This window comes from Pristiophorus japonicus, chromosome 30 (assembly GCF_044704955.1).
Source record: "Pristiophorus japonicus isolate sPriJap1 chromosome 30, sPriJap1.hap1, whole genome shotgun sequence".
Classification (NCBI taxonomy): Eukaryota; Metazoa; Chordata; class Chondrichthyes; family Pristiophoridae; genus Pristiophorus; species Pristiophorus japonicus.
In genome coordinates this window covers 2,205,995-2,231,754 of record NC_092006.1, presented here as the reverse complement: position 1 = coordinate 2,231,754, position 25,760 = coordinate 2,205,995, and the positions used below count along the sequence as shown (strand labels likewise).

General features: G+C 53.7%; 1 protein-coding gene across 1 annotated transcript in view; it reads right to left on the bottom strand.

The window, feature by feature from the left end:
• Window positions 1-126: 126 nt before the first annotated feature.
• Window positions 127-25,760, bottom strand: part of tdrkh (tudor and KH domain containing) — a 136,588-nt gene continuing 110,954 nt past the window's right edge. Inside the window, exons 11-12 of the mRNA XM_070868524.1 lie at window positions 6,877-7,003; window positions 127-553 (exon numbers count right to left, since the gene is read on the bottom strand). Of these exons, the coding sequence (XP_070724625.1) occupies window positions 412-553; window positions 6,877-7,003 (269 nt within the window). The 3' untranslated portion in view covers window positions 127-411. The remainder of the gene's footprint in view (window positions 554-6,876; window positions 7,004-25,760) is intronic.

Sequence of the window (25,760 nt, the reverse complement as noted above, 5' to 3'; positions counted from 1 at the left end):
CACACTGCTCCGTACACACCTCGCACCACCCCCACCCCCCCCCTTCGTTCCGCTCCGTACCCCCCTCTCACGCACCCGACCCCTCACACCGCCCCATGCAGGTTTAATCACACCGGAACACATTGACAGGGTAACAAAGACGTGCATTTATACAGCTGCATTCACCACCACAGGATGTCACAAAGTGCTTTACAGCCAATTAAAGTACTTTTTTAATTTAAAGTTGTAAGACAGGAAACTCGAGGTCAGAGCTCTGCCCACCTCTGCAGTTCGTTCTGGTTCCCCACAATCCTTCACTGCGCAGGTGGCAAGGACTGTGGAGGGCATGGGGGGGAGGGGTGTCCAGTGGTCGGGGGGGCAGCGTTGGTCCCGCGTCTCCCCCTCATTCCCACTCCCTCGCGTCGAAAGCGCTCAGTTTAAAGCCCGGCTGCGGGGCACGGGCCAGTTGAGAAACGCGGGCCGGATGGCGATGGTCTCGGACTTCATCTTGGGGTGGATGACATAGTCGGCTCGCCAGCGTTGGTTTATGGGGTGTGTCATAGCCTCTGGGTTTCTTAAACGTAAAATAAAAAAGATCAGATGTCACACTGCGAGCGACGGTTAAACGCACGACTCGAGCGAATAACTCGACAATAATAACATTCCCTTTTAAGGGGAAGCTGGATAAACACGCGCAGAATAGAAGGATATGCCGATTAGGTGAGATGAAGATGGAAGGGAGGAGGCTCGTGTGAAGTATAAACACTGGCATAGAGCGGGTCAGAGGCTGGGTATTCTGTGGCGAGTGTCTCGCCTCCTGACTCCCCAAAGCTTTTCCACCATCTACAAGGCACAAGTCAGGAGTGTGATGGAACACTCTCCACTTGCCTGGATGAGTTGCAGCTCCAACAACACTTGAGAAGCTCGACACCATCCAGAACAAAGCAGCCCCGCTCGATCGACACGCTACCCACCACCTTCGACACTCACTCCCTCCACCACCGGCGCACCGTGGCTGCAGTGTGCACCGTCTACAAGATGCACTGCAGCAACTCGCCAAGGCTTCTTCGGCAGCACCTCCCAAACCCGCGACCTCTACCGCCTCGAAGGTCAAGGGCAGCAGGCGCATGGGAACACCACCACCTCCACGTTCCCCTCCCAGTCACACACCATCCCCACTGGGAAATATATCGGCCGTTCCTTCATCGTCGCTGGGTCACAATCCTGGAACTCCCTCCCTAACAGCACTGTGGGAGCACCTTCACTGCACGGACTGCAGCAGCTCAAGGCGGCGGCTCACCACTACATTCTCAAGGGGCAATTGGGGATGGGCAATAAATGCCAGCCTTGCCAGCGACCCCCACATCCCGTGAATGAATAAATAATGGAAAACACCAGCAATGGGCCGAATGGCCTGTTTTATGCAGTAAATTCCCGCATCTATACAGCGTCTTCAATCCTAGTAAAACACCCCCAAGGCCTCTTGCGCTGGGTCAAAACCAGATTGAAGGGATTCAAACATTGAATTCATGGAAAGATGGTCACGGATTTGGAAGGCGACAACACGTTCAGGTACTTTGGACAGGAAAGGGCAGTTGGAGATGTTTAGCAAGCGAAGTGGGGTCAAGGGTTGTTTTTTTTGGGGGAGAGGGGTGATGACGGCAGATTTGAAGGAGAGGGGTCCAGTACCTGAAGAGAGAGAATCGCTAATAATGTCGGCTAACATGGGAACCACAAAAGGAAGTTAGGTGGTCAGCAGTTTAGTGGGAATAGGGTCAAGGGAGCAGGAAGTGGGTCTCCGGGACAGGATGAGCTTGGGGAGACCCAGAGGGGAGATCAGAGAGAAACTAGAGAAAGATGTGAGTCTAGAGCTAGGGCAGGTGGGAGCCTCCGATGAAGTTTGGCCCAGTGGGCTCGGGGAAGGAAGGGAACTCGCAGAGGCAGCTGATCGGATGGTCTCAGTCTTTGAGACAAAGAAGTCCATGAGCTCCTCACACTTGTTGTTGGAGGTGAGTGTGGTGGAGACCGCCCAAAGTGGAGGAAGTGCATCCGGGAGGGCGCTGAGCACCTCTAGTCTCGTCGCCGAGAGCGTGCAGAAACCAAGCGCAGGCAGTGGAAGGAGCGTGCGGCAAACCTGTCCCACGCTCCCTTTCCCTCAACGACTATCTGTCCCACCTGTGACAGAGACTGTGGTTCCCGTATTGGACTGTTCAGCCACCTAAGGACTCATGTTATGAGTGATCATCATAGGCAGTCCCTCAAAGCGAGGATGACTTGCTTCCACACCAAAAAGGGATGAGTTCACAGGTGTTTGAATGAAGGACCCAATATTCCAGATCCTGAACTACATCCTGAAGGGTGGAAGATGCCTGTGCGTGGATTTTTTTAATGTGTGGTGGCCGTTGCACGCTAGCCACCACACAGGATGGACAGAGCTAGGTCTTGGTCCAGTGGCAAGGGTTAACCAGGACAACCGGAGACCAGCTCTGCTGCAAGGACCTAGTGCGCACACATCACAGTGTGGGCTGGCCCATACTGCCCCTGGACCCTTGGCTCTTCTGGGCCCCAAGCTCACGCCTCTCCTGGGCCCCAGTCACTTCCCTCTACATGATGATGATGGTGGAGACAGGGGAGAGGGGATTAAGGAGACGGTTGGCAGTAGAGAATAGTAGCCGGGGGTTTGCATTCCAGAATGATCCTGGAATAGTGAGCAGTTTTTGTAGACAAGCAGGGACCAATGACGTTCGAGCCAGATCTGGCGGTGAATGGCTAAACTAGTTGTCCGCCACATCCGTTCAAGTCTGCGCCCTTTTGACTTGAGGGAGCAAATACCGGGGGAACGGCCAGCGTGAGAGAGAGTAATCTTTTTAATAGGGACTAGGGCATCATAGGTGGTGGTGAGGGTGTGGTTGAGAATTTAACGGGGGGAGCACTGTAAGTTGGAGAGGCAGATCACCCTCTTGGCTTGCCTTGGTGAGAGGATTCAATAAGTCACGTTCATCATCATAGGCAGTCCCTCGGAATCGAGGAAGACTTGCTTCCACTTAAAATGAGTTCTTGGGTGGCTGAACGGTCCAATACAAGAGCCACCGTCCCTGTCACAGGTGGGACAGATAGGGACGTTGAGGGAAAAGGAGGGTGGGACAGGTTTGCCGCACGCTCCTTCCGCTGCCTGCGCTTGGTTTCTGCATGCTCTCGCCGACGAGACTCGAGGTGCTCAGCGCCCTCCCAGATGCACTTCCTCCACTTAGGGCGGACTGGTCTTTGGCCAGGGACTCCCAGGTGTCGGTGGGGATGTTGCACTTTATCAGGGAGACTTTGAGGGTGGTCCCTTGTAACGTTTCCTCTGCCCACCTTTGGCTCGTTTGCTGTGAAGGAGTTCCGAGTAGAGCGCTTGCTTTGGGAGTCTCGTGTCAGGCATGCAGACAATGTGGCCCTGCCCAGCGGAGCTGGTCGAGTGTGGTCAGTGCTTCAATGCTGGGGATGTTGGCCTGGTTGAGGACGCTAACGTTGGTGTTAATGCAGTGCTGAACAGCAGGTGGCAGCAAATTCTGGCCAGCACTGTCGCAAAAAATTGTTCTCCTGAGAGCTGAGAAGGTTAAGGGGAGATTTAACAAGAGGTGTTCAAAATTATGAGGGTTTTGAGAGAGTAAATCAGGAGACACTGTTCCCAGGGGCGGGAGGGTCGGTAACCAGAGGGACACGGATTGACGATAATCGGGGATGGAACCAGAGGGACACAGATTGACGATAATCGGCGATGGAACCAGAGGGACACAGATTGACGATAATCGGCGATGGAACCAGAGGGACACAGATTGACGATAATCGGCGATGGGACCAGAGGGACACGGATTGACGATAATCTGCGATGGAACCAGAGGGACACGGATTGACGATAATCGGCGATGGAACCAGAGGGACACAGATTGACGATAATCGGCGATGGAACCAGAGGGACACAGATTGACGATAATCGGCGATGGAACCAGAGGGACACAGATTGACGATAATCGGCGATGGAACCAGAGGGACACAGATTGACGATAATCGGCGATGGAACCAGAGGGTCAGAGATTGACGATAATCGGCGATGGAACCAGAGGGTCAGAGATTGACGATAATCGGCGATGGAACCAGAGGGACACAGATTTACGATAATCGGCGATGGAACCAGAGGGACACACATTGACGATAATCGGCGATGGAACCAGAGGGACACAGATTGACGATAATCGGCGATGGAACCAGAGGGACACAGATTGACGATAATCGGCGATGGAACCAGAGGGACACAGATTGACGATAATCGGCGATGGAACTAGAGGGACACAGATTGACGATAATCGGCGATGGAACCAGAGGGACACAGATTGACGATAATCGGCGATGGAACCAGAGGGGGAGATGGGGAGAATGTTTTTACGCAGCGAGTTGTTGTGATCGGGAACGCGCTGCCTGAAAGGGCGGTGGGAGCAGATTCAATAGTGACTTTCAAACCGGGAATCGGATAAATACTGGAAGGGGAAATAATATTGCAGGGCTTTGGGGAAAGAGCAGTGGGGAGTGTGGGACTGATTGGATCGCTCTGTTACAGAGCCGGCACAGGCACGATGGGCCCAATGGGATCCTCCTGTGCGGTATTGTTCTGTGAGCGAGAGAGGAATTGAGGGATATGGGAAAGGGGGCGGCGGGGGGAACAGGGTGAGAAGAAATCATCAGAGTGGGAGGAGGCTCGTGTCGGATATAAGCACTGGTTAGGCCTGTAGCGCAGCACAGCAACAAGAGGAGGCCATTTAGCCCCTCGAGCCTGTTCTGCCATTCAATTAGATCATGGCTGATCCTGTATCTTAACTCCCTCTACCCGTCTTGGTTCTGTAACCCCTAATCCCTTTTCCTAAACCAACCAAAATCTTATAATCTCAGTTTTAAAATATTCAATTTACTCCTGGCCTTGACAGCATTTTGGGGGGAGCGTGTTCCAGATTCCCGCTCCCCTTCGTGTGAAGAAGTGCTTCCCTGAATGGCCTGGCTCTAATTTTAAGGTGACGCCCGTGTTCTGGACTCCCTTCCCCCCCCACCAGATTCAATATTGTATTTATATAGCGCCTTTTAATGTCTTGAAACGTTTTATGAAATGGAGTATTATGAAATAAAAATTTAACACCGAGCCACATAAGTAGAAATTAGTGCGGGAGCTTGGTCAAAGAGGTACGTTTTAAGGAGTGTCTTAGAGGAGGAAAGAGAGGCGAAGAAGTTTAGGGAGGGAGTTCCAGAGCTTGGGCCCAGGCAACTGAAGGCATAGCCACCGATGGTGGAGCGATTATAATCAGGGATTCGCAGGAGGGCAGAATTAGAGGAGCGCAGACATCGTGGGGGTGGGGGGGTGGCTGGAGAAGGTTACAGAGATAGGGAGGGATGTAGGGGCAGGAGGGGGTTACAGAGATAGGGAGGGGTGTAGGGGCAGGATACAGAGATAGGGAGGGGTGTAGGGGCTGGAGGAGGTTAGAGATAGAGAGGGGTGTAGGGGCTGGAGGGGGTTACAGAGATAGGGAGGGGTGTAGGGACTGGAGGAGGTTAGAGATAGAGAGGGGTGTAGGGGCTGGAGGGGGTTACAGAGATAGGGAGGGGTGTAGGGGCTGGAGAAGGTTACAGAGATAAGGAGGGGTGTAGGGCTGGAGGAGGTTACAGAGATAGGGAGGGATGTAGGGGCTGGAGGGGGTTACAGAGATAGGGAGGGGTGTAGGGGCAGGATACAGAGATAGAGGGGGTGTAGGGGCTGGAGGGGGTTACAGAGATAGGGAGGGGTGTAGGGGCTGGAGGGGGTTACAGAGATAGGGAGGGGTGTAGGAGCTGGAGGGGGTTACAGAGATAGGGAGGGGTGTAGGGGCTGGAGGAGGTTATAGAGATAGGGAGGGGTGTAGGGGCTGGAGAAGGTTACAGAGATAGGGTGGGGTGTAGGGGCTGGAGGAGATTACAGAGATAGGGAGGGGTGTAGGGGCTGGAGAAGGTTACAGAGATAGGGAGTGTGTAGGGGCTGGAGGAGATTACAGAGATAGGGAGGGGCGAGACCACGGTGGGATTTAAAAACAAGGATGAGAATTATGAAATCGAGGCGTTGTCGGACGGGGAACCAATGGCGAGCGGGGTGATCGGTGAGCGGGACTCGGTGTGATTTAGGACACGAGGCAGCCGAGTTTTGGTTCACCTCTAGTTTACGTAGGGTAGAATGTGGGAGGCCGCATTAGGATAGTCGAGTCTAGAGGTCATCATCACCATAGGCGATCCCTCGAAACGAGGATGACTTGCTTCCATGCTAATAAAGGATGAGTTCACAGGTGTTTCAATGAATGACCTAATATTCCAGGTCCTGAACTACATGTTGAAGGGTGGAAGATGCCTGTGCGTGGATTTTTTAACGTGTGTGGCCGTTGCACACCAGCCACCACGTGGGCTTGAAAGAGATAGATCTTGGTCCAGTGGCAAGGGTTATCCAAGACGACTGGAGACCTGCTCTGCTGCACGGACCTAGTGCGCACACATATTGCAGTGTGGGCTGGCCTGTGCTCACGCCTCTGCTGGGCCCCGATCGCGTCCCTCTACAGTCTCTCGCTGCTCCTTCGCTCTGATGTCGCCGCTCCGACCTGCGCGTGAACACCAGCGGCAGGTCGGGGCCATAAAAGGAGCGGCGAGTGGTCTCGGGAGCAGTGTGGAGGCGTATTACTTCAGGGAGCAGCGGGGGCTGGTGCAGGAGGGCGATGGCAGCGAAGGGTGACGTCATCAAGGGCCAGGTCAGTGATTGGAGTGTGGGAAGTTTAGAGGTAACAAGGGCACGGATGAGGGTTTCAGCAGCGGGTGAGCTGCTAGCTGTCCCTCCTGGGCTTGGCTGACACCTACGAGTACACCTGTCGGATGGCCTGCTGCGGTCCCACGGTGGTGTCCTTCAGCGTGGCTTGCAGCTGTCTCTGGAAGAAGGCCTTCCCCGCTGTTGCTCTGCCCAGCATCTTGGCCACGCATATCTTGTCTGAAAGAGAAAAAGAACACAATTTGGACCAGAAATCTCGGAGCGCCCCATTGGGCAAATAGTGGGCAAATGCATGGCAGATGTCGTACAATGTGGATAAATGTGAGGTTATCCACTTTGGTGGACAAATCAGGAAGGCAGAATATTATCTGAATGGTGACAGATTAGTAAAAGAGGAGGTGCAACGAGACCTGGGTGTCATGGTACATCAGTCATTGAAAGTTGGCATGCAGGTACAGCAGGCGGTGAAGAAGGCAAATGGCATGTTGGCCTTCATTGCGAGAGGATTTGAGTATAGGAGCAGGGAGGTCTTACTGCAGTTCTACAGGGCCTTGGTGAGGCCTCACCTGGAATATTGTGTTCAGTTTTGGTCTCCTAATCTGAGGAAGGACATTCTTGGTATTGAGGGAGTGCAGCGAAGGTTCACCAGACTGATTCCCGGGATAGCAGGACTGACATATGAGGAGAGACTGGATCGACTAAGCCTGTATTCACTGGAGTTTAGAAGGATGAGGGGGGGGATCTCATAGAAACATACAATTCTGACGGGACTGGACAGGTTAGATGCAGGAAGAATTTTCCCGTTGCTGGGGAAGTCCAGAACCAGGGGTCACAGTCTAAGGATAAGGGGTAAGCCAGTTAGGACCGAGATGAGGAGAAACTTCTTCACTCAGAGAATTGTGAACCTGTGGAATTCTCTACCGCAGAGAGTTGTTGAGGCCAATTCATTAGATATATTCAAAAGGGAGTTAGATATGGCCCTTACGGCTAAAGGGATCAAGGGGTATGGAGAGAAAGCAGGAAAGGGGTACTGAGGGAATGATCAGCCATGATCTTATTGAATGGTGGTGCAGGCTCGAAGGGCCGAATGGCCTACTCCTGCACCTATTTTCTATTTTTGGGGTGGTGGGGGTGGGTGGGCGGGATAACTGCAGGGAGAGTGAAATTGATTGGCGGGCATGAAAGACTTACTGGCAGCGCGAACTGCTGCTTTAGCGCTCCAAGAGGGGAGCGGAGCGCTAAAGCAAGCGCTACCACCTCCCCGTAGAGCACTAAAGGGAGTGAGTGGGGCGTTAGCGGCAGAGTGCTGAGCAATGTTTCCGTGCAGCGCTGCCGTCTGTACAGGCTGCTTCCCTCGCTTAAACGGAAGGGCCAATCCTGGGGTGAATGAATCTTCGTGCTGTCTGTGTTGGGCCACGGGGTGTAGCGGCTGGAGGAGGTTACAGAGATAGGGAGGGGTGTAGGGGCTGGAGGAGGTTACAGAGATAGGGGTGTACAGGCTGGAGGGCGTTACAGAGATAGGGAGGGGTGTACGGGCTGGAGGAGGTTACAGAGATAGGGAGGGGTGTACGGGCTGGAGGGCGTTACAGAGATAGGGAGGGGTGTAGGGGCTGGAGGAGATTACAGAGATAGGGAGGTGGTGCGAGGGCCGTGTGGGGATTTGAAAACGAGGATGAGAATTTTTAAATGGTGTTGCCGGACCAGGAGCCAATATAGGTCAGCGAGCACAGGGGGTGATGGGTGAGTGGGACTCGGTGCGAGTTAGGACACGGGGTCAGCGAGCACAGGGGGTGATGGGGGAGTGGGACTCGGTGCGAGTTAGGACACGGGGTCAGTGAGCACAGGGGGTGATGGGTGAGTGGGACTCGGTGTGAGTTAGGACACGGGGTCAGTGAGCACAGGGGGTGATGGGTGAGTGGGACTCGGTGTGAGTTAGGACACGGGTCAGTGAGCACAGGGAGCGATGGGTGAGTGGGACTGGGTGTGAGTTAGGACACGGGGACAGCGAGCACAGGGGGTGATGGGTGAGTGGGACTCGGTGCGAGTTAGGACACGGGTCAGTGAGCACAGGGGGTGATGGGTGAGTGGGACTGGGTGTGAGTTAGGACACGGGGACAGCGAGCACAGGGGGTGATGGGTGAGTGGGACTCGGTGTGAGTTAGGACACGGGGGCAGTGAGCACAGGGGGTGATGGGTGAGTGGGACTGGGTGCGAGTTAGGACACGGGGTCAGTGAGCACAGGGGGTGATGGGTGAGTGGGACATGGTGCGAGTTAGGACACTGGGTCAGTGAGCACAGGGGGTGATGGGTGAGTGGGACTGGGTGTGAGTTAGGACACGGGGTCAGTGAGCACAGTGGGTGATGGGTGAGTGGGACTCGGTGCGAGTTAGGACACTGGGTCAGTGAGCACAGGGGGTGATGGGTGAGTGGGACTCGGTGTGAGTTAGGACACGGGTCAGTGAGCACAGGGGGTGATGGGTGAGTGGGACTGGGTGTGAGTTAGGACACGGGGTCAGTGAGCACAGAGGGTGATGGGTGAGTGGGACTGGGTGTGAGTTAGGACACGGGGGTCAGTGAGCACAGGGGGTGATGGGTGAGTGGGACTCGGTGCGAGTTAGGACACTGGGTCAGTGAGCACAGGGGGTGATGGGTGAGTGGGACTCGGTGTGAGTTAGGACACGGGTCAGTGAGCACAGGGGGTGATGGGTGAGTGGGACTGGGTGTGAGTTAGGACACGGGGTCAGTGAGCACAGGGGGTGATGGGTGAGTGGGACTCGGTGAGAGTTAGGACACGGGGCAGCGAGCACGAGGGGTGATGGGTGAGTGGGACTGGGTGTGAGTTAGGACACGGGGTCAGTGAGCACAGGGGGTGATGGGTGAGTGGGACTGGGTGTGAGTTAGGACACGGGGTCAGTGAGCACAGGGGGTGATGGGTGAGTGGGACTGTGTGTGAGTTAGGACACGGGGTCAGTGAGCACAGAGGGTGATGGGTGAGTGGGACTGGGTGTGAGTTAGGACACGGGGTCAGTGAGCACAGAGGGTGATGGGTGAGTGGGACTGGGTGTGAGTTAGGACACGGGGTCAGTGAGCACAGAGGGTGATGGGTGAGTGGGACTCGGTGTGAGTTAGGACACGGGGCACAGGGGGCGATGGGTGAGTGGGACTCGGTGCGGGTGAGGACACGGAGCACAGGGGGTGATGGGTGAGTGGGACTCGGTGCGAGTTAGGACACGGGGCACAGGGGGTGATGGGTGAGTGGGACTCGGTGCGGGTGAGGACACGGGGACAGCAGAGCTTTGGATGAGCTGATGGTTACGGAGGGTGGAACGTGGGAAGCTCGCCACGAGAGCGTGGAACAGGTGGGGTCTGGAGGTGGGGAGGACTGTGATGAGGGTTTGAGCAGCGGAGACGGGCGATGTTACGGAGGGGGAAATAGGCAGTCTTGGTGATGGAGCAGAGATGTGGGTCATAAGAGCATAAGAAATAGGAGCAGGATTCGGCCCCTCGAACCTGCACCGCCATTCAATAATATCGCGGCTGATCTGATCATGGACTCAGCTCCACTTCCCCGCCCGCTCCCCATAACCCTCGACTCCCTTAACGTTCAAAAATCTGTCTATCTCCACCTTAAATATATTCAATGACCCAGCCTCCACAGCTCTCTGGGGCAGAGAATTCCACAGATTCACCACCCTCTCAGTGAAGAAATTCCTTCTCATTTTCGTTTTAAATGGGCGGCCTCTCATTCTGAGACTGTGCCCCCTAGTTCTGGATTCCCCCACGAGGGGAAGCATCCTCTCTGCATCTACCCTGTCAAGCCCCCTCACAATCTTATATCTTTCAATAGGATCACCTCTGCAAAAGAGAAAACGAGAGCAGAAAGTATCACGCTCGCTTAATTAAAATAATTTAAAACAAGGAAAATAACTAAAGATGACAAATCAAGGGTCAAAGGCAAGAAAGGCTGCGTAGTAAACTCCGGAAAGCATAAGCTGATCAAAAGTAGCAGTAAGGAATATAAAATTCCCCCGCTGCACGAAACACTAATAACATATCATCATCATCATCATCATCATAGGCAGTCCCTCGGAATCGAGGAAGACTTGCTTCCACTCCCAAAGTGAGTTCTCTGGTGGCTGAACAGTCCAATACGAGAGCCACAGACTGTCACAGGTGAGACAGACATTCGTCGTGGGAAGGGGTGGGTGGGGCTGGTTTGTCGCACATTCCTTCCGCTGCCTGCACCTGACCTCTTCACGCTCTTTGCGTTGAGACTCGAGGTGCTCAGCGCTCTCCCGGATGCACTTTCTCCACCTTGGGCGGTCTTCGGCCAGGGTCTCTCGGTGGGGATGTCGCACTTTATCACGGAGGCTTTGAGGGTGTCCTTGTAACGCTTCCGCTGCCCACCTTTGGCTCATTTACCATGAAGGAGCTCCGCATAAAGCATTTGCTTAGGGAGTCTCGTATCTGGCATGGGAACTATGTGGCCTACCCAGCGAAGCTGATTGAGTTTGGTCAGTGCTTCAATACTGGGGATGTTAGCCTGGACGAGATGTTGGTGCGTCTGTCCTCCCAGGGGATTTGCAGGATGTTGCGGAGACATCGTTGGTGATATATCTCCAGCGACTTGAGGTGCCTTCTATACATCGTCCATGCCTCAGATCCATACAGGAAGGCAGGTATTACGACAGCCCTGTAGACCATGAGTTTGGTGGTAGATTTGAGGGCCTATAACCTAACCCTAACCCTAAATGCAGGAATCAACCTAGTGAACCTTCTCTGAACTGCCTCTAATGCAATAAGGAGACTAAAACGGTACGCAGTTCTCCAGAGTACAGGGCTGAGCAATCGCGGGGGGGGGGGGACAAAAGAGATCAGGAGGCACCAGAATGGGGAGATAAATAAATTTTGCCCGAGCTGACCACCACTGCCGTGAAATTTCGCTCCCCGAGTGGCCGGTCGAGGTGACAATGCCTCCTGCAGCTGCCGTTGTTGATGCTTGGCGATGCTGCAGAGGGCGGGCGCGAATATCACACCCGGGGCACCGCCCGCCGGATGACGTCACGATCCACAGGGCGGTAACTCTTAGCGCAAAGCCGTCGTGGAAGGCCGCGGGCTTCGGTGATCTCGCCGCAGCCGGTCGGTGACCCCCACTTAGCGCCCCATTACCGCCCACCGCAGGCGCTAACAGGAGGCGCAAAGCAGACCAATTTCTCCCCCAAGGATTAGCGATTACTCTTTGTACCTGTGCACTCACTTTTCGAAGGTGTGGCATGCTCAAGGCATAATGGGCTGGGCTTTGGGCTGCCCGAACACAGATATTTACACCCACCATGCTCATGCAGGTCAGAGGCTGGGTATTCTGCGGCAAGTGTCTCACCTCCTGACCCCCCCCAGAGCCTCTCCACCCTCTCATCATCATAAGCAGTCCCTCGAAACGAGGAGGACTTGCTTCCACGTCAGAAAAGGATGAGTTCACAGATGTTTCAATGAAGGACCTAATATTCCACGTCCCGAACTACATCCTGAAGGGTGAAAGATGCCTGTGCGTGAATTTTTTTAACGTGGGGTGACCGTTGCACACCAGCCACCACATGGGCTTGACGGAGTTAGGTCTTGGTCCAGTGGCAAGGGTTAACCAAGATGACTGGAGACCTGCTCTGCTGCACGGGCCTAGTGCGCGCACATGTCGCAGTGTGGGCTGGGCCCGTGCTGCCCCTGGGCCCCTGGCCCCGAACTCACGCCTCTCCTGGACCCCGATCACCCTCTACAAAGCACAAGTCAGGAGTGTGAGGGAACACTCCCCACTTGCCTGGATGAGTTGCGGCTCCAACAACACTCGAGAAGCTCGACACCATCCAGGACAAAGCAGCCGCTTGATCGACACGTTACCCACCACCTTCAACATTCACTCCCTCCACCACCGGCGCACCGTGGCTGCAGTGTGTACCATCTACAAGATGCACTGCAGCAACTCGCCAAGGCTTCTTCGACAGCACCTCCCAAACCCGCGACCTCTACCGCCTAGAAGGACAAGGGCAGCAGGCGCCTGGGAACACCACCACCTCCACGTTCCCCTCCCAGTCACACACCATCCCGACTTGGAAATATATCGGCCGTTCCTTCACCGTTGCTGGGTCACAATCCTGGAACTCCCGAACAGCACTGTGGGAGCACCTTCACCACACGGACTGCAGCGGTTCAAGAAGGTGGCTCACCACCACCTTCTCAAGGGGCGATTAGGGGGATGGGCAATAAATGCCGGCCTTGCCAGCGACACCCACATCCCGTGAATGAATAATGAAAACCCACGATCCTGCATGTGTTGCCAGGGATGGTGTGGTGGGGAGTGGGCAGGGGGAGAGACGAAGGGGCTCTTATCGAGGGTCTCTCCCTCCAGGGCTGAGCGGCAAGCTACCTCCCCCGTGTAGGCTCACCACACTCCGACGCTCCTTCGCACCACTGCTGGAAGCTGCAGTCTGTCAGCTTGTGCCAGTCGCCCAGGAGATCGCAGAGCGAGCGGGAGCCCGAGCTCGACCCCGAACTCGCCGCCGGCGCCGTCCCACGGGTGGCCCAGAAAGAGGGCGTGGATGGGCGCCGAGACCGTGCACATCTCTGTGGGTCGCAACCCAATAACATCTTCCACCGACATAAACCGGCCCAAACACCTCTCTCGCCGACCGTTTGGAGAATGTTAAGACATGTTGTGACGATGATGACCCTTTGCTGCCAGCTGCTGAACCAATAGCAGTGTCTCGTGATGATGTCGTATGCTTGCGGCCTCATTGTGACATCACAATGACGCCATCGGCAGCCTTTTTTAAAAAAAAGACATGACTGCTGCCAACGACATAAAAGGACATGATTGCTGCCAACGCCATAAAATAATGTTCCTGTTGCCAATGCCATAAAATGACGTGCCTGTTGCCAACGCCATAAAATTACGTGCCTGTTGCCAACGCCATAAAATTACGTGCCTGCTGCCAACGCCATAAAATGGTGTGCTGCTGTTAACGACATAAAATGACGTGCCTACTGCTAACGCCATAAAAGAACATGACTGCTGCCAACGCCATAAAATGGCGTGCCTGCTGCTAACGACATAAAATTACTTGCCTGCTGCCAACGACATAAAAGAACACGATTGCTGCCAACGACCTAAAAGAACACGATTGCTGCCAACGACATAAAAGGACACAACTGCTGCCAACATCTCTTGGTTAGAAACATAGAAAATTGGTGCAGGAGTAGGCCATTCGGCCCTTACTGCCTGCACCACCATTCAATAAGATCATGGCTGATCATTCACCTCAGTACCCCTTCTGCCGTTGTTCTTGCCGGAATTCGTTGTCAGCAGCCATTTTGATAGAATGGAAATTGTGTTCGTTTTGCTGGTCGCTAGAATAATTGGCAAGCCCTGCTTCTTCTCAAATGTGGCCGCAGTCCCCTAAGGTTCAGGAAAGAACAGTAACTGTCGCTAACATCCTAATGCGTGTAAAATGCTAATGACCACGATTCGATGTATATATTTGGGACTCGGTTATTTGCACTGACAAAATGGCCCCATTGTCTCAGATTGGCTCTCCACTATAACCTGATTGATCCCCTTGGATGATGAGCCATACCCAGAAGTTTCTCTGGAATGTGTAACTGGAACCGCCCAGCCCAAGTTCCGATTGACTTTTGCAAAGTGTAATTCGATCCATTCTGGCTTCAGAAGCCGGAGAGGATAGATCACCAACCCTGTAAAAGCCTCCCAGGTTCCCGCCTCTCTCTCCCCCGCCCGCCCGGTGGCTCCCCCAGCTGAAACTCGGAGGATCAGCAGCGCAGCTTGGTCGGAGGCTCAGAGGAACAAAGTGGTCAATTGCGGGTCCCCACGTCCGGTTCCGGTTTCGGGCCGTGAAGGGTGGGGGGGCGGGGGGAGGTGGAGGGCAGAGGACGCAGGCGCAGAAGGACAGAAGAAACACGGTGCAAATAGTCACAATGATATTTGGACGGCTAGAAGTTGTAGGTTTAGCGGCGAAGTTGCATGCACCCTGCTGAGATGATACGAAAGACCTTTTTAAAAAAAGAGCAACATATAAAACTTGAGATAAAGTTGAGCCTGGCGCTTTCGGCTGAGGAATCGTGGCTATTTCCAGTGTGACTTACATTTATGTAGCGCCTTTCACGACCACCAGACGTCTCAAAGCCCTTTACAGAGAATGAAGTACTTTTTTGGAATGTAGTTATAATGTGGGAAACGTGGCAGCCAATTTACGCACAAGCAAATCAAGCAGATAAATTGTTTTTCTTACGTTGATTGAGCGATAAATGTTGGCCCTAGGACACTGGGGAGGACGCCCCTGCTCCTCTTCGAAATAGTGTCATGGGATCTTTTACATCCATCTGAGAGGCCGGACGGGGCCTCGGTTTAATGTCTCATCCAAAAGTCGGCAGCTCCTCCAGTACTGCCCCTCTGAGGAGCACCGCACTGTCGGAGGGGCAGTACTGAGGGAGCGCTGCACTGTCGGAGGGGCAGTACTGAGGGAGTGCCACACTGTCGGAGGGGCAGTACTGAGGGAGCGCCGCACTGTCAGAGGGGCAGTACTGAGGGAGCGCCGCACTGTCGAAAGGGCATTACTGAGGGAGCGCTGCACTGTCGGAGGGGCAGTAGAGGGAGTGCTGCACTGTCGGAGGGGCAGTACTGAGGGAGCGCCGCACTGCCGGAGGGGCAGTACTGAGGGAGCGCCGCACTGTCGGAGGGGCAGTACTGAGGGAGCCCCGCACTGCCGGAGGGGCGGTACTGAGGGAGTGCTGCACTGTTGGAAGCGCTGTACTGAGGGAGTGCCGCAATGTCGGAGGGCAGTACTGAGGGAGTGCCGCACTGTCGGAGGGGCAGTATTGAAGGAGCGCCGCACTGCCGGAGGGGCAGTACTGAGGGAGCACCGCACTGTCGGAGGGGCAGTACTGAGGGAGCGCCGCACTGTCGAAAGGGCATTACTGAGGGAGCGCTGCACTGTCGGAGGGGCAGTAGAGGGAGTGCTGCACTGTCGGAGGGGCAGTACTGAGGGAGCGCTGCACTGTTGGAGGGGCAGTACTGAGGGAGCGCTGCACTGTCGGAGGGGCAGTACTGAGGGAGCGCTGCACTGTTGGAGGGGCAGTACTGAGGGAGCGCCGCACTGTTGGAGGGGCAGTACTGAGGGAGTGCCGCACTGTCGGAGGGGCAGTACTGAGGGAGCGCTGCACTGTTGGAGGGGCAGTACTGAGGGAGCGCCGCACTGTTGGAGGGGCAGTACTGAGGGAGCGCCGCACTGTTGGAGGGGCAGTACTGAGGGAGCACCACACTGTCGGAGACCAGTACTGAGGGAGCGCCGCACTGTCGGAGGGGCAGTACTGAGGGAGCGCTGCACTGTTGGAGGGGCAGTACTGAGGGAGCACCACACTGTCGGAGGGGCAGTACTGAGGGAGCACCACACTGTCGGAAGTGCTGTTTTTCGGATGAGATGTTAACCTGAAGACCTGCGAGCAAATTGAGCTGCCGCGTTTCCCACATTACAACAGTGACTACACTTCGAAAATTACTTCATTGGCTGTGAAGTGCTTTGGGACGTCCGGTGGTCGTGAATGGTGCTGTAGAAATGCAAGTATTTCTTTCTGAAGCGGAAAGCTGGCCTGGAGGGAAGAGCAAACGCGAGATAAACAATATCATGGCCACTTTGTAAATCAATCCAGGTTTGTGCACGTCACTGCATTCTATAATTGCTATGATACCGCATCGGACGATGATAGAGCATTCAGAATTAATTACCAGCCAGAACAGGTGTCAGTGAGAGTCAGATTCTCGCCTCGTCGGAACACAGGAACAGGAGGAGGCCATTCAGCCCCTCGAGCCTGTTACACAGGAACAGGAGGAGGCCATTCAGCCCCTCGAGCCTAGTACACAGGAACAGGAGGAGGCCAATCAGCCCCTCAAGCCTAGTACACAGGAACAGGAGGAGGCCCATTCAGCCCCTTGAGCCTGTTACACAGGAACAGGAGGAGGCCATTCAGCCCCTCGAGCCTGGTACACAGGAACAGGACGAGGCCCATTCAGCCCCTCGAGTCTGTTACACAGGAACAGGAGGAGGCCCATTCAGCCCCTTGAGCCTGTTACACAGGAACAGGAGGAGGCCATTCAGCCCCTCGAGCCTGATACACAGGAACAGGAGGAGGTCCATTCAGCCCCTCGAGCCTGTTACACAGGAACAGGAGGAGGCCATTCAGCCCCTCGAGCCTGGTACACAGGAACAGGACGAGGCCCATTCAGCCCCTCGAGCCTGTTACACAGGAACAGGAGGAGGCCCATTCAGCCCCTCGAGCCTGTTACACAGGAACAGGAGGAGGCCATTCAGCCCCTCGAGCCTGGTACACAGGAACAGGACGAGGCCCATTCAGCCCCTCGAGCCTGTTACACAGGAACAGGAGGATTCCCATTCAGCCCCTCGAGCCTGTTACACAGGAACAGGAGGAGGCCCATTCAGCCCCTCGAGCCTGTTCAATGAGATCACGGCTGATCCTGTCTCTTAACTCTTATCGACCCGCCTTGGTTAACCCTTAATCCCCTTACCCAACAAAAATCTACTGATCTCAGTTTTGAAAGCTCCAATTGACCCCCAGCCTCCACAGCTTTTCGGGGGAGAGAGTTCCAGATCCCACTAGCCTTTGTGTGAGGAAGTGCTTCTCGACATCACTCCTGAACGGCCTGGATCTAATTTTAAGGTGACGCTCCCTTGTTCTGGACTCCCCCACTGCCCGCTCACCCCCCAACCACCAGAAAAGAAAGAAAGACTTACATTTACATGGCGCCTTTCACGACCAGCGGACGTCCCAAAGCGCTTTACAGCCAATGAAGTACTTTTGGAGTGTAGTCACTGTTGTAATGTGAGAAACGCGACAGCCAATTTGCGCACAGCAAGCTCCCACACACAGCAATGTCATAATGACACAGATCTGAGGGATAAATATTGGCCCCATTGTTTGAAATAGTGCCGTGGGATCTTTTATGTCCACTGGAGGGGGCAGATAGGGCCTCGGTTTAACGTCTCATCCGAAAGATGGCACCTCCGACAGTGCGGCGCTCCCTCAGTACTGCCCCTCCGACAGTGCGGCGCTGCCTCAGCACTGCCCCTCCGACAGTGCGGCGCTCCCTCAGCACTGCCCCTCCGACAGTGCGGCGCTCCCTCAGCACTGCCCCTCCGACAGTGCGGCGCTCCCTCAGCACTGCCCCTCCGACAGTGCGGCGCTCCCTCAGCACTGCCCCTCCGACAGTGCGGCGCTCCCTCAGTACTGTCCTCCGACAGTGCGGCACTCCCTCAGTACCGCCCCTCCGACAGTGCGGCACTCCCTCAGTACCGCCCCTCCGACAGTGCGGTGCTCCCTCAGTACCGCCCGTCCGACAGTGCGGCACTCCCTCAGTACCGCCCCTCCGACAGTGCGGCACTCCCTCAGTACCGCCCCTCCGACAGTGCGGCACTCCCTCAGTACTGTCCTCCGACAGTGCGGCACTCCCTCAGTACTGTCCTCCGACAGTGCGGCTCTCCCTCAGTACTGCCCGTCCGACAGTGCGGCACTCCCTCAGTACCGCCCCTCCGACAGTGCGGCACTCCCTCAGTACTGCCCCTCCGACAGTGCGGCACTCCCTCAGTACTGCCCCTCCGACAGTGCGGCACTCCCTCAGTACTGCCCGTCCGACAGTGCGGCACTCCCTCAGTACCGCCCCTCCGACAGTGCGGCACTCCCTCAGTACTGTCCTCCGACAGTGCGGCACTCCCTCAGTACTGTCCTCCGACAGTGCGGCTCTCCCTCAGTACTGCCCGTCCGACAGTGCGGCACTCCCTCAGTACCGCCCCTCCGACAGTGCGGCACTCCCTCAGTACTGCCCCTCCGACAGTGCGGCACTCCCTCAGTACTGCCCCTCCGACAGTGCGGCACTCCCTCAGTACTGCAGATTTCTGTGGTCAAATTCTGGAGTGTGACTTGAACCCACAAACTTCTGACGCGGGCGAGTGTGCTACCCACTGAGCCACGGTTGACACCATAGTTTCTTTCTATCCCCCGTATCGTATTCTTTAATCATCTTAAAACACATCGATCAGATCACCCCTTAATCCTCTATACTAAAGGGAATGCAAGCCTTGTCTGTGTACAACCTGTCCTCTTAATCTAACCCTGATGATGAAGAACAGGCAAAAATCAAAACAGGAGCGCATCGAATGAGCAGTTTTTAAGCCGGGCTCGGTGTCACTTGCTGGCACCTCCAGTCTCCAAAGAACAGGATGAAACCAAACACCTGACTGCCCCTCCCTATTACCAGGGTGTCGGAAAGAATTTATTCCGAAGCCAACCCTCGCGTAGGAAGGTGGCGTTGAAGGGCTGCAAGTGTCGCCGAGCGACCGTTGTCGGGGGAACAGGGCCTGCCAGCACATGCCAGCTCTCAGAGCCTTGCAGTCCCCTCCATGGGACTGACGCAAGCCGCTCGATAGCGAAAGGGCCTTCCGCCTTCGGGCAGCTGGGGACAGATGAGGCGGGGGCGGAGGTACTTGCGCACAGTGAGCGGCCCATCGCAGTACTCTGATCCCCGGCTCAGGTGCATCTCACCTTGGGAGTGTTTGATGGGACAGTGTAGAGGGAGCTTTACTCTGTATCTAACCCCCTGTACCTGCCCTGGGAGTGTTTGATGGGACAGTGTAGAGGGAGCTTTACTCTGTATCTAACCCCCTGTACCTGCCCTGGGAGTGTTTGATGGGACAGTGTAGAGGGAGCTTTACTCTGTATCTAACCCCCTGCTGTATCTGCCCTGGGAGTGTTTGATGGGACAGTGTAGAGGGAGCTTTACTCTATCTAACCCCCTGTACCTGCCCTGGGAGTGTTTGATGGGACAGTGTAGAGGGAGCTTTACTCTGTATCTAACCCCGTGCTGTACCTGCCCTGGGAGTGTTTGATGGGGACAGTGTAGAGGGAGCTTTACTCTGTATCTAACCCCCTGTACCTGTCCTGGGAGTGTTTGATGGGACAGTGTAGAGGGTGCTTTACTCTGTATCTAACCCCCTGTACCTGCCCTGGGAGTGTTTGATGGGACAGTGTAGAGGGAGCTTTACTCTGTATCTAACCCCCTGTACCTGCCCTGGGAGTGTTTGATGGGACAGTGTAGAGGGAGCTTTACTCTGTATCTAACCCCCTAACACCCAAACAGTAGTAGTGATGTTGGGGAGGGCATCAAACAGGAAATTAGGGGTGCATGCAATAAAGGTGCAGCAGTTATAATGGGTGACTTTAATATGCACATAGATTGGGTTAACCAAACTGGAAGCAATACGGTGGAGGAGGATTTCCTGGAGTGCATAAGGGATGGTTTTTTAGACCAATATGTCGAGGAACCAACTAGGGGGGAGGCCATCTTAGACTGGGTGTTGTGTAATGAGAGAGGATTAATTAGCAATCTCGTTGTGCGAGGCCCCTTGGGGAAGAGTGACCATAATATGGTGGAATTCTGCATTAGGATGGAGAATGAAACAGTTAATTCAGAGACCATGGTCCAGAACTTAAAGAAGGGTAACTTTGAAGGTATGAGGCGTGAATTGGCTAGGATAGATTGGCGAATGATACTGAAGGGGTTGACTGTGGATGGGCAATGGCAGACATTTAGAGACCGCATGGATGAACTACAACAATTGTACATTCCTGTCTGGCGTAAAAATAAAAAAGGGAAGGTGGCTCAACCGTGGCTATCAAGGGAAATCAGGGATAGCATTAAAGCCAAGGAAGTGGCATACAAATTGGCCAGAAATAGCAGCGAACCCGGGGACTGGGAGAAATTTAGAACTCAGCAGAGGAGGACAAAGGGTTTGATTAGGGCAGGGAAAATGGAGTACGAGAAGAAGCTTGCAGGGAACATTAAGACGGATTGCAAAAGTTTCTATAGATATGTAAAGAGAAAAAGGTTAGTAAAGACAAACGTAGGTCCCCTGCAGTCAGAATCAGGGGAAGTCATAACGGGGAACAAAGAAATGGCGGACCAATTGAACAAGTACTTTGGTTCGGTATTCACTGAGGAGGACACAAACAACCTTCCGGATATAAAAGGGGTCGGAGGGTCTAGTGAGGAGGAGGAACTGAGGGAAATCCTTATTAGTCAGGAAATTGTGTTGGGGAAATTGATGGGATTGAAGGCCGATAAATCCCCAGGGCCTGATGGACTGCATCCCAGAGTACTTAAGGAGGTGGCCTTGGAAATAGCGGATGCATTGACAGTCATTTTCCAACATTCCATTGACTGGATCAGTTCCTATGGAGTGGAGGGTAGCCAATGTAACCCCACTTTTTAAAAAAGGAGGGAGAGAGAAAACAGGGAATTATAGACCGGTCAGCCTGACATCGGTAGTGGGTAAAATGATGGAATCAATTATTAAGGATGTCATAGCAGTGCATTTGGAAAGAGGTGACATGATAGGTCCAAGTCAGCATGGATTTGTGAAAGGAAAATCATGCTTGACAAATCTTCTGGAATTTTTTGAGGATGTTTCCAGTAGAGTGGACAAGGGAGAACCAGTTGATGTGGTATATTTGGACTTTCAGAAGGCTTTCGACAAGGTCCCACACAAGAGATTAATGTGCAAAGTTAAAGCACATGGGATTGGGGGTATTGTGCTGACATGGATTGAGAACTGGTTGTCAGACAGGAAGCAAAGAGTAGGAGTAAATGGGGACTTCTCAGAATGGCAGGCAGTGACTAGTGGGGTACCGCAAGGTTCTGTGCTGGGGCCCCAGCTGTTTACACTCTATATTAATGATTTAGACGAGGGGATTAAATGTAGTATCTCCAAATTTGCGGATGACACTAAGTTGGGTGGCAGTGTGAGCTGCGAGGAGGATGCTATGAGGCTGCAGAGCGACTTGGATAGGTTAGGTGAGTGGGCAAATGCATGGCAGATGAAGTATAATGTGGATAAATGTGAGGTTATCCACTTTGGTGGTAAAAACAGAGAGACAGACTATTATCTGAATGGTGACAGATTAGGAAAAGGGGAGGTGCAAAGAGACCTGGGTGTCATGGTACATCAGTCATTGAAGGTTGGCATGCAGGTACAGCAGGCGGTTAAGAAAGAAAATGGCATGTTGGCCTTCATAGCGAGGGGATTTGAGTACAGGGGCAGGGAGGTGTTGCTACAATTGTACAGGGCCTTGGTGAGGCCACACCTGGAGTAACGTGTACAGTTTTGGTCTCCTAACCTGAGGAAGGACATTCTTGCTATTGAGGGAGTGCAGCGAAGGTTCACCAGACTGATTCCCGGGATGCCGGGACTGACCTATCAAGAAAGACTGGATCAACTGGGCTTGTATTCACTGGAGTTCAGAAGAATGAGAGGGGACCTCATAGAAACGTTTAAAATTCTGACGGGGTTAGACAGTTTAGATGCAGGAAGAATGTTCCCAATGTTGGGGAAGTCCAGAACCAGGGGACACAGTCTAAGGATAATGGGGAAGCCATTTAGGACCGAGATGAGGAGGAATTTCTTCACCCAGAGAGTGGTGAACCTGTGGAATTCTTTACCACAGAAAGTTGTTGAGGCCAATTCACTAAATATATTCAAAAAGGAGTTAGATGAAGTCCTTACTACTAGGGGAATCAAGGGGTATGGTGAGAAAGCAGGAATGGGGTACTGAAGTTGCATGTTCAGCCATGAACTCATTGAATGGCGTTGCAGGCTAGAAGGGCCGAATGGCCTACTCCTGCACCTATTTTCTATGTTTCTATGTTACCTGCCCTGGGAGTGTTTGATGGGACAATGTAGAGGGAGCTTTACTCTGTATCTAACCCCCTGTACCTGCCCTGAGAGTGTTTGATGGGACAGTGTAGAGGGAGCTTTACTCTGTGTCTAACCCCGTGCTGTCCCCGCCCTGGGAGTGTTTGATGGGACAGTGTAGAGGGAGCTTTACTCTGTGTCTAACCCCGTGCTGTCCCCGCCCTGGGAGTGTTTGATGGGACAGTGTAGAGGGAGCTTTACTCTGTAATCGGCAGTGCAGCAGTAAGAGTGTCGTACCAGGGAGTGGTCACTGACGAACCGGAACAGTTGGAAGAAGACACCGCGAGCTTAGACGACGAAGCAAGTTTCGAAACAAGATCAGTACCCGCTACCGAAAGCTGATGACCTGTTTGCAACGCTAGCCGGGGGAAAATCGTTCACCAAATTGGATCTAACGTCGGCCTACGTGACACAGGAACTGGTTGAATTATCAAAGAAACTTACGTGCATCAACACGCAGAAAGGACTGTTTATTTACAACAGGTGCCCTTTTGGCATTCGTTCGGCGGCAGCCATATTTCAGAGAAACACAGAGAGCCTATTGAAATCCGTCCCCAGGACCGTGGTATTCCAAGACGACATCCTAGTCACGGGTCGTGACACCTCCGAGCACCTGCACAATCTGGAAGAGGTTCTGCGTCGTCTGGACACAGTGGGACTCAGGCTGAAACGTTCGAAGTGCGTTTTCATGGCACCAGAGGTCGAATTCCTTGGACGAAAGATTGCTGCAGACGGAATCAGGCCTACTGCCGCGAAAACAGAGGCCATCAAAAATGCGCCCAGGCCCCAGAATCTGACAGAGCTGCGTTCGTTCCTGGGTCTTCTCAACTACTTCGGTAACTTCTTACCCAAATTGAGCTCAGTATGAGAGCCTTTGCTCAGGAAAGGAGACGATTGGCTGTGGGATGAACTTCAAGACAGAGCCTTTGAGAAGGCTAGAAATCTGTTGTGTTCCCACAAGCTACTGGTACTGTATGACCTATGCATGCGTCTAGTTTTGACCTGTGATGCGTCGTCCTATGGGGTCGGCTGCGTCCCCTAGCAAGCCAATGAGTCAGGCAAGCTACAACCAGTTGCATACGCGTCTTGAAGCCTGTCCAAGGCAGAAAGAGCCTATGGCATGGTAGAGAAAAAGGCTTTAGCATGTGTTTATGGGGTAAAAAAAATGCACTAGTACCTGTTTGGGCTTCGCTTCGAGGTAGAAACCGATCACAAGCTGCTTATATTGTTGTTCTCGGAACATAAAGGTATCAATACCAACGCGTCGTCCCGCATCCAGAGGTGGCCGCTGACATTATCGGCCTATGATTATGTCATTCGCCATAGACCAGGCATCGACAACTGCACTGATGCATTGAGCCGGTTACCGTTGCTCACACTGAAGGTGGAAACGCCAGTGCCCGCAGAGCTACTTATGGTCACGGATGCCTTTGAGAGTGAAGGGTCGCCTGTCACTGCTCAACAAGTTAACACCTGGACCAGCCAGGATCCGACCCTATTGGTTGTAAAATGTTGCGTTCTTAACGGGGACTGGTCGACCATCCCCAAGGAAATGGGTGATGAAACCAAACCGTACAGCCGATGCAAAGATGAGCTTTCCATCCAGTCCGACTGTTTACTGTGGGGTAATCGTGTTGTAATACCCAAGAAAGGCAGGGCGAGATTTGTACGGGAATGACATAGCACACATCCCGGGATTGTCATGCTGAAGGCCATCGCCAGGTCCCATGTTTGGTGGCCTGGCATTGACTCAGACTTAGAGTTATGTGTGCATCAGTGCAACACTTGCACGCAGTTAAGCAATGCCCCAAAGGAAGCTCCGCTCAGTCTGTGGTGATGGCATCCAAACTGTGATCTAGAATCCACATCGACTTTGCGAGCCCCTTCCTCGGTAAAATGTTTTTTGTGGTGGTGGATGCATACTCCAAATGGATAGAATGTGTGATCATGTCATCCAGCAATTCCACTGCCACCATTGAGAACCTGAGAGCCATGTTTGCCACACATGGTCTTCCAGACATCGTTGTCAGCGACAACGGACCGTGTTTCACGAGCTTGGAGTTTCAAGAGTTCATAAACCGCAACGACATAAAACACATGAGGTCAGCCCCATTCAAACCCGCGTCCAATGGTCAAGCGGAGCGGGCAGTTCAAACCCTCAAACGCGCAACTCACGGTTCCTTGCAGACACGCCTGCCACGCATACTGCTCAGTTACAGGACAAGGCCACACACGCTCACCGGGGTCCCGCCTGTGGAACTATTGATGAAGAGAGGCCTCAAAACCAGGCCCTCTCTAGTCCATCCTGACCTTAACGATCATGTCGAAACCCGACGTCAACACCAGCCGCAGTGTCACGCGACATATCTGTAAATGACCCAGTGTATGTTCATAACCATGGTCAAGGGCCCAAGTGGCTCCCGGGTAATGTTACGGAGAAGGAGGGTGTATATGGTATATGGTTAAGCTCAAGAATGGGCAGATGTGCAGGAAACACATTGATCAAATCAAGCGACGACGAACCGGAGCAGATGGAAGAAGACAACGCGAGCTTAGACGACCAACCAACTCCCGTCCAGCCATCAGAAGAACCCACTGTGGTCAACCCCCAGCCCCGAGTCGAGAGAGACTCGGAAAGCACTGGGATTGTACTGAGACGGTCAACCAGGGAGCGAAGGACTCCGGACCGTCTGAACTTGTAATATGGACTTGTGCCAACAACTGGGGGGGGGGGAGGAATGATGTAATGTATGTACATAAGGTCTGCCCACCACCAGAGGGCACTACCGTCGGAGGTCCTAGGGTGGTAGGTACACTTGTGCTGGGCCCGGTATATAACCTGAATTTCACCTTTGTATCTTCACTTCTGGAAGCCATTAAAGACTGACCACGTTACACCTAGCCACTGGCTCACAGTATGGAGTTCATTGTGTCATTTCATACAACACATAACCCGTGCTGTACCTGCCCTGGGAGTGTTTGATGGGACAGTGTAGAGGGAGCTTTACTCTGTATCTAACCACGTGCTGTACCTGTCCTGGGAGTGTTTGATGGGACAGTGTAGAGGGAGCTTTACTCTGTATCTAACCCCCTGTACTTGCCCTGGGAGTGTTTGATGGGACAGTGTAGAGGGAGCTTTACTCTGTATCTAA